Here is a 9,943-nt window from a genome sequence, read left to right as displayed (position 1 = left end):
AGTTGAACGTGACAACGTCGTAAGAAAATGGATGGAATGGTTTTTTTATTATTAGAATATACTTTATTTCTTGTAAAATAAGTTGGCAACCCTAGAGCGAGGGAACATATCCATCGAGTTATAACACGTCGTCACTTCAAAACCGAACATAAGTCACCAATCACCCTCTTATTCTCTTTTACTGTCATAACAAATTTATACAAATTATAATAATATTTTTAGCAGTAACTTCATAAGTTGATTAAAAAAAAGAAAACCAATGTCGAACAAAGGATTCACAATATTTGTCAGGACAACTTAATTAACAAATCGAACTGTAACCAAAATAAGATCCTAAAATGGAATGACCTTGAATGGAGTCACGCACTTGTGAACGTTGTGTGTAGGGTTAAAGGATCCTTTGACAGTTAACTAACACTCCCCTTTTCCACTCAAGTCACTCTCCCCGCCTATCCCAAGTAACTCATAAATAATTACACAACAAGAAATGTAAACGGCTAGAACGCCACGAGCATACTGAAGCGACGGGCGCCTTATATCGCAAGTCGTCCCTGCCAACCGATCGCTACTCCTCTCTAACTCCCTACTCTTTAAGGAAAAAAGTCGCGCCACCTAGCGTCCGCACGAGCCAACACGAAATTGAGCGACGTCATACCGTCTCAGACTATATTTCCTACAATATAATTTATTATAAATGTTAACACTAGCCGTACCAACTCGAGAAACTCTTAACATTACCATAAATAAAATTCAGTCACTATTTTACTATGTAGGTACGTAACCTACAATGCACTTCGCATCGGGAATACGCACAGTCAAATTATGATCATCGTAAACAACATAATAAACTATAATTCAAAAGCACCACACACACAGTAATCAAATACAGAAATATCTGGACTCTCAGTCCTCTAAATTTATTTTTACAGCGCTTTCCCAATATTGAATTCCATTGTTTAAACAAAGAAATTGGATTGTGAATTGTGAATGCTAATGTGAATACCAACTTATTGCACGCGCGCTACTTTGCACAATATTTACATTAGAGATTTAATTAAACTAGGTAGGTAGTCAATTTTATTGACGTTATTAACTTTTAACATTGGTAGGGTATTTTTTTCAGTTTTAACTGTTAGCACATAGTAAAGAAGATACAGAGTGAGTCTTTACAAGCAGCGTGGTGACGCCGGTGAAACCCATAAAAACAAACGTCACGCGTCTCATTGACATCCGCTTAAACAAACTTTTTTCATAATTTGTATTTCAAAATTTAACACTAACAACAATTACATAAATTAATATAATCACACTAATATTATGAATGGGAAAGTTGTGTCTAGGTATGTATGTTTGTTACTCCTTTACGCAGCGGCTACTGAAGTGATTTGGCTTAATTTTGTTATAAAATATTGTTTAAGTAGTTTCTTTTTTCATTTACAGTTTTTGATTATCAAAAATCAGCCATGTTTTATTTGTTTTTTCGTTATTAGAATGCAATTTTTTTTTAGCCCGCCAACCTAACGTCTAAGCTCCATATCTCCTCAGCTCCTGTAAGGTAGGGGGATATGGATATACAGGCCTGGCCCTGTAGTGAGCAGTTCAAATATTCTGATAGTGATGAGCTTGTAGAAGAAAAAAAAACATCTATCTCAGAATTATATTCCTTCAATTCCGTATTCTTGTCACGAGAAACTGAAATTGGGACTAGTTATTTAAAATGAGATGATCTGTTTGATTAAACATTGAGGTGCACAAGTATATAAATAACCGAGGGCACAGAATACATATGCCGAGGGTCATTTGGTACAACGTAGTGTACCAGACCAACGCGGAAATAATAAACTGTGACATCATTGCCCAAACAGCGACAGCGTGTTCCATCGTAACATGTACCTAAGTGGCGTGCACAGGATGTTTAACTAGGGTAGGCGTTATGCCGCGTGGAATTCAGTTTTTCTCAAATCCCGCGGGAACCGTGGATTTTGCCGGGATGAAAAGTAGCCTATAACCCTAAAACAGAATGTAATTAAATGTTTTTTTTTTGTTCCTCACCTTCTTGTAACAACGTGCTAGTGGACGGACGTATTGCCTACCTTGCTAAAATAATAATATTTTGGATAATAATATAGTCAGTTATATCCATCGTATTGTTTCAATACTTCAAAACCCACTAACCAATACGAATATTATTTAAACGGATACATATCACGATAAATAATAATAATATATTTGAACGCTTTTCTAACGTCCGTTAAAAAAACTCACGTGCGAATGAGGGGCTTACTGGCTTAAGCATCTCAAGTTGTTGCTTCCTATTTGATGCTTACATGTATATGAGATAAGATAAGCTTGTAGGTAATTACATTTAGTGCAGACAGTAAATACTGTCTGTAAAGTACCTACATACTAATGGTATTTATCTATTAGCTAACGATCCTGGCGTCATCATGGCACGATTCTTATCGAATGTCGTTATTTAATACAAGAGATAACACTGAACGACTGTCTCGCTAAATTTTATTTATCTAAATAAAGGAGAATCTACTCGTACTTTGTCGATTTTCCTTTAAACAGAATTTTTTATATAAAACTCCTCGAGTTTCTTTTGTTTTTCATTTATTGTAGTTACAAAAGTATACGTAAGTAATATTAGATAGGTAATATATGCAAGTATGAATTTCATTTTGTTTTAAGAAAGCTAAATATGGAGACATTTACAAAAATATACATTTACGTATTTAAAAATATATATTATTTGTAAATACGCGTTAGGTACGCAATTTCGTAGAATTTTCGGATTTTATCCTGATGAGTTCGTTCAATCTTGGTATTTTCGGTATACATATGTTATTATGACCTACTCGTCGTACCTAATAGTGCGAAATCCAACATAAGAAATATAAATATATTTTAATGTCGGATCTTAGACCATAACTGATATAATAAATTGACGTACCTTTGTAACATAAAAGACTATAATACCAATTAGAACGGATCAGTAACAATACATAGTACTCGTATTTTCTAAACAAATACAAGACGTAGCTCGGTAGTCCAGATTGTGAAGCTTTTCCACAACCTAAACAGTAGTCTGTAGGCACTATTAGTTAACAAGCGAGCAATAAATGCTCTGGTTGTAGTAGAACTGTAAAAATGAAGCGTTAAACTGGAGCAAACGATAAATAAGCAAATACGTTGGTGTATTGAGGTTAGGTTTTGGATTGGGAATAAATAGGACATAACCGAACCGACTCAAACAACTCTCTGTGTCTGTTTTGCGAACAATACAACTGTTTAACTCAATTTCGCCGCAAACATAATCGTATTAAATAGTTTCTGGCAAACTAACCCACTGCATCAAATTCACGTTTTACCTACCTGTCTGTGGGTGAATTCAAACGCAAACCCGGCGGCTGATAGGCATAATTGACTTGCATGAGGCAGATAGTGTGATTTGTAACTCAAGAAGTAATTGAATAGTGCAAGGTGCTGCTAAGGTCGAGATTTCTAGTAGGCATGAGATATTACCAAGTTTTTTTTTATTCTTTACAAGTTTGCCCTTGACTATAATCTCACCTGATGCAGTCTAAGATGGCAGCGGGCTCTCGCACTCGGGCCACTGACCACAACCACCAAACGCCGCTACTGGCATATTTCCTGTAGTTTTCACACATTTTATATATGGACTCGCCTCACATGGTTGACGCCGGTGGCCGCCACACGCTACTATCGTCGCTGCTCGCTGTGGTCCGCACCGGCCACTACACGTCGATACAAAACGCCACAACACACTAATCGCGCACCACTTTCACTGGGTTAAAAAAGGAGCAGCCTCCGACCACAAGTGTAGACCTCCGGCCACAAGTGGCTGTCGCGCGCTTCAGCTACTTTTGTGGCCCCTTCTTGCTTCTTGTAACGGCGTTTGTGGCTGTCGCGTGTGGCCCGTGTGCGGCGACACTAACTGTATTGTAATTACTATTTTAACCAAAGTCAATAACAACAGCAACTTTAAATTGTGTCAAATTAATAGATTGAGATTCGTTCGGAAAATAACTAAATATAAAAGTTACAAGTCACTCATTACGAAATCTAAAAAACGGCTTGACTTACAAATATGAAATTCGGCAGTGAGGTAGTTTATACTTAGTAGACGTCCACTTATGTTATCGCCGCGTTGCAACGACTTGCGGTTCACGGCTTCACTGTGCTCGTGAAATTCTTTATCTTGTTGTGTAATTCTTTATGGGTTACTTGGGATAGGCGGGGAGAGTGACTTGAGTGGAAATAGGAGTGTTTGTTAACAGTCAAAGGATCCTTTAACCCTACACACAACGTTCACAAGTGCGTTACAGTTTGATTTGTTAATTAAGTTGTCCTAACAAATGTGGTGAATCATAACCTTTGTTCGACATTTTTGTAATCACTTCTGAGTCTGCTAAAACTTAGAATAGATTTTGCGACAGGGCTGGATAAGGGGGTCCAAGGTCGGACGAAGTCGCAGGCATCCGCTAGTTCGATATATTGATGAAAGACAACCTAAGTTTCGTAATGTGTGTGTGAGTAGATGTGAGGAGTATTTCTGATGTTTTCCCAAACATTCATTGAAAACTTTGTATTAGTGTTTTTCAAAACAATACAAAGGCCAATAAACTACGACATACTTTCAATATGTGTATCGCTATACCTATAAAATAGTTCCATTTTAACTCAGTAGATATCGGTGTAGGTACATGAATAAAAAAATAGTGAGTTGTTACTTAATGAAAATTTTTGAAAAAATAGGTTTTTTTACCCATAAAGGGTATGATAGTCAATTATTTGTATTTCCTAATTACGTTAAAAAATCTTAATATAACACAGTATCTTGTACGTATTTAAGGTCCTTTGCCTTTTAAGAAAAACTTAGCTAAGTGTCTGGGAATTCTAATTAATTTGTCTTTATAATTATAGTAAATGTTTATTAAGCTTGTATAATAAAAAGACAATTGTCAAAACTCAATTGTCATAATATTTATAGCAATTTCTAAATTGAGCTTGTATTTAAAAAGAGGACAATTGTCAAAACTCAAAAGTATTTACAGTAGGTACATCTTTTAAGTCAGGTACTTTATAAGCGGCCGTTTACGTGCATGTGTAATTGTTGAGAGCGTGCCAAAAATGTTGTTATTACGACCACGCTTTGCGTTCTAATTTTTGTGAAACATGTGGATGGAACGTAATGCCAGTGAATGACCGATAGCGCGCTAAACATAGATAGTGTGTTTGTTCGATTTGGAAACAGTTTTACTGAGCAACTATTAATTCGTATTTTTTCTGTCTGGAGACCGTCTCCATTCGAGATTACATACTGATAAGGCTTGTCAGCGATCATTTCATAATGTAGACCCTGCTGTGTGTCTATAAATATAATAAACTATAACCATACTATGCCATATAGATTAGAGCTATTTTTGGAAACCTGATTGAAGATCGACTATTTAAGGACAGCAGGGAAAAAGAACCATCGTTAAAAGAACCACTGACAAAGATATACAATTTATATGATTATTTTTTCGTTATTTTTCTATTTAAAATTAATTAAATAATTAATGACGAAACTATCTGTCAATTTTACAACGAACCAAATGCAAGTTGCAAGTTCTTAAAATGTTATATTGAAATACAAATTATTTGTTGTTAATATAGGTTACTTTTCAAAATGTTTGACAATGAACAAACCAGCTAACCTGCCTGCTGCTGAACAAATAATTTTAATTATTTCTTCTTTTGCTAGGCTAGAATGTCCCAAAAAAACTATTTTAATATTTCCTATAAATTCTTCTAATGTTTGCCAGACTAGAACAGTGCAGCATTTGTAAGAAACGCAGCAGTTTCATATAAACCTTGGATGTTATTCCAACTAAATTACGTAAATTAAAGTAATTTCGTTGCAGTAATATTTTGTTAAAATAGCGTTACTACTTTCTACTAACACGAATCAGCTCTCACTGAACAATCTCCTTCGTGCCTTCTCCATCTACTCGACACTGGCGAGATAAACCATTAAGAAGAATTGAATTGAATTAACACGAATATACTAATGTCACTTTATGTAATGACGAATATGTCATTTATAATTGAAAAAATAATATTAGATGATCGCAAAAACGAAAATCTATGTAGTGACTCGTGTTTTTAATAGTACACCGAGATACATAATTGACAGGCAAGTCAAATCTGTTTTATATAATAAAAGGACTAAGAGACCAAAAATTGTACCCTGTTGGACTACTATTAAAGTAACCGAGTCCAGTGACTTTACATCCATAAAGAATATCATCACTAAATCCGTATTTTGAGACCAGCTTGTTTTGTAATTTTTTGAGATTATCTTTGTTTCATGAAAAAATTTAACTAATTTACGGCTAGTAAAATGTTTATAAATGAAGTAAAACAATGCACTTTCTTTTACGTTGCCTCTTAATAAACTCTCAGCTACAGTTCGTGAGGAATTCAGTGAATCTGTTAACAAAATAGGAACATTCTGGAAATAGTTTTTGCATCTCTTAAGTATTAATTTTATTATCTTCTGTTTTTCAACAGATATACTTTTATAAGTATATCTGTTTAAATACGTAATAATTAATTATTGACAACTTTTTTATAGTAATTTTATTTAATTAATTCGGTATACTGCCTCTTTATTGAGTGTCGAGTTCACTGTGTATTTATTTTAATTAGGGTCTTTAATTTTTTATTTTTTTATATACGAGTAGTACTCTAGCGCATTTTTGAATTTTGCAGATTTTTGTCCCGATAATTTTATTATTACAGAGAGTGATACACATTTGGGCGACGGCTTTTGAGTCCATTGCTCCAAGCTGATAACTCTATTAATATCTGTCTCGTCTTTTGGACCGCATGTTATTAGCCAATCGCTAGCCACTAACAAGCACCCAGTGCTCACGTGTTCAATGCACGGAGAAAAAAAAAATACAATGACTTACAAAAACATACTAAACACGACGTAAGTTTCGAGTTCGTATTATTGTAACGTAGGGAACTGTCGCCACACCTCACAAGTGCTCGTCCGAAATTGTTGACTTAGGAACAAGAATAGATGTTCCGATTCGGGTTAATATTATAACGCAGTGAAGAGCCACAATCGTTCGAGGCCATTGCCCGATATTCGGACATCGTTGATGTTGTGTAAGTTTTTGGGGTACCTATATTCGTCGCTCGCTTAGTAACCAGTAATTATTAAATGATGTTGTTGGTCGCATCACTAGAATAAATATATTTTATTCATTTTGTCCATAGCGATAATGATAAACCTCAGTGTGAGTGTGGTGCTGTCGTAGGAACAACGTGCGATACGCGACACGCGTTTTAGTGATTGTTTGCGCGTTGCTGTATAATGATATCTAAACAGACATAGTTGCAATAGCTACTCATAGTCGTTCTTTCGGTGATTTCATTAATAAATAATCTGTGTTTAAAGTGAGTATATATTTTCCATTTATGCTATATTTTTCTTCGCATATAGCGTGTTTGTCAAACGTTATACTAGTGTTTTCTTCATATAACAAAACTTAAATAAATTCATGGCAACAGCCGAAGGTTACCTCGAACTCGGAAAAATTTGACCCACCTACGTAAAAGTTAAATTATCTGTTTATATTAGTAATATCAAGGAAAGCTAAAATTGTTTCATCATATGATTTTTTCATTTATTTATAACTCCTTAGAAATGTCTTACGAGTTGTCGTACGAATTAAAATAAACGAGTTTGTACGGTTTAAGTGTAAATAGTCGCTTCCAACAAATTATTTGTTATTAGTAAATATAATAATAAGTTTATATTGTTAGCATTAATATAGAAGGGCATATTCGCTCCGCGAAACATCTTTATATATAGATAAAAAGTAGTAATAAATAGTTCACGTACATTTTAGTTAGCATAGTTATTAACTAAATATGTTTCTTTTATAAATCTTACGTATCTAATTTTATTGAAAAGCTTGTTTTGTTATGATGAGTTGTATCGTGTTTTAAATCGTTTTAGGCCCAAAAGCTTTAAAAACAAACACACGCATTTATAATATAAGTTATAATGTCAACGACAGTAATTTTTTAGGTAATTAGGTACTTAAGGTAAGGTCAAGGTACCCATAGGGTTTTACCTGTGAAATATTTTATATCTACCCTCACAGACACATGAGTAGCAGTGTTGTTGATTTTTTTCGTGGTGACAGATTTGACACGACATGAGTAGGTACTCCTTGGGGAACTTCGGCAAATCTTCAGATTTCTTGTTTGGAAGGCGTTGATAAATGTCGATCATTCTTTGGGATGATGTACGTAAATGTAGATTATACATAGGTAGCTACATATTGCATCATTTCTTCATTATCATAAATTTTCTTGTGTACGAGAATGAATGACCACATAAGTTAATAAATTAATAGATGTGATAGGCTCTATTATTAGTCTGGATAAAAAATACAATTTAATGGCAACTTGTTTATAAAACTAAAACTATAGGATTAACGCGACTTCGTCTGCGTGAAATTGGATTATTCCGGGATAAATATGTATTAATTTCAGGGTATAATCTAACTCCATTCTAAATTTCAGCCAAATTCATTGAGTAGTTTTTCCGTGAAAGAGTAAACATTCATATATCAATCTATACAAACTATATGTTTTATAATATTAACTAAATAGGTACCTAGGTACTTTAGGTAGTTCAAGGACTTCTTGAATCATTCCCTAGGTGTCGCTCCGTGTAAGCACGTAATTTTCTTAATGAATCCAGCTCTTTTTTTTTAATTTCCAACATTCCCCGACCTTTCATCATGAAATACTGAAGTAACGAAAAGTGTAAGAACATCTTAATGAATCATAAATCAGTGCGCGAAAGCTTGAAAAATTCGGTGAAATTGTAGGTGTTAAAATATCGTTTTTTGGTGACAACAATATTTTAGGCGCTTCAACATCCACCTGAGACGCGAATGTACTCGTAAAAGTGGGAAAAAGGAAAAGTGACAGTATTAAAATAATAAAGATGGTGACATTTTGTTAACTAAAGTAACTCGCCAAGTTTATATCGTATTCGTTGTTTGTTTAGGCATACATAGGTATTGGAGCAAATAAAAGTCAACATGAACTGTTAGAACGTACCTATCTACAAACCATTAATTTTTCTTGGTGACAGATTATCCCTGACTTTTATATACAAGTTATCAATATGATAGAACGATTATTATTAATAAAATAACACTTTCTAGTAAAATTACGTTCATCTACCTAACCTTGCAGACTTAAAATATAAAAATATTTTGTACTAGCTGACGCCGCGCGGTTTCACCCGCGTGGTTCCTGTTCCCGTGGGTATACGGAGGTAATATATAGCCTATAGCCTTCCTCGATGAATGGGCTATCTAACACTAAAAGACGGAACAGTAGTTCCTTAGATTGGCGCGTTCAATTGAACAAACAAATAAACTCTTCAGCTTTATAATATTAGTATAGATATATGGTGTAAAGGTATATTCAAGCATTAGTTTTCTTGTCGATTATTACTTTCAGTAGTTGAAAAAATTAAGAGTTAGAATATTAAATTCCTTTTTTACTGTCCCCGAGGGATATAACTTTCAGGCAGTCATCTGGTTAATATTAGTTGATAAAATTTTAATAAGTAGGTAATTCAATTAATCAGGCTAAGGCGCAGGTTACGTTATGATAAAGTAAACTTATACACATTACGAGTAGTAATAAAATTTAATTTTAATCTTGTTAATAAAAAAAAAATCTTATTCTAACGGCTCATCTTCCAAGTCGGGGCTTTTTCTAAAAGAGGGGCCTATGGAGCTAAGCCACTACACTGCTGCAATGCATGTTTGGGTCTTTAGGCGTTTTAGGGTGATGATATTTGACTTTAACTATCACTGTCTGATAACGA

General features: G+C 34.3%; 1 protein-coding gene across 3 annotated transcripts in view; it reads left to right on the top strand.

The window, feature by feature from the left end:
* Positions 1-6,962: 6,962 nt before the first annotated feature.
* Positions 6,963-9,943, top strand: part of LOC112049384 (homocysteine S-methyltransferase) — a 44,808-nt gene continuing 41,827 nt past the window's right edge. The window contains exon 1 of one of the 3 annotated variants that reach the window (XM_024087241.2): positions 6,963-7,006. In XM_024087241.2, coding sequence (XP_023943009.1) covers positions 6,978-7,006 — 29 coding nt within the window. In that variant the 5' untranslated portion in view covers positions 6,963-6,977. Of the gene's footprint in view, positions 7,007-7,033; positions 7,189-7,314; positions 7,480-9,943 lie in introns of those variants that run through there. The other 2 variants (XM_024087243.2, XM_024087242.2) reach the window with 2 other exon arrangements.

Source organism: Bicyclus anynana, chromosome 3, assembly GCF_947172395.1.
Source record: "Bicyclus anynana chromosome 3, ilBicAnyn1.1, whole genome shotgun sequence".
In the NCBI taxonomy this organism is placed as follows: Eukaryota; Metazoa; Arthropoda; class Insecta; order Lepidoptera; family Nymphalidae; genus Bicyclus; species Bicyclus anynana.
Note: the sequence above shows the minus strand (reverse complement) of the source record. Positions and strands in the feature narration are given on the sequence as shown.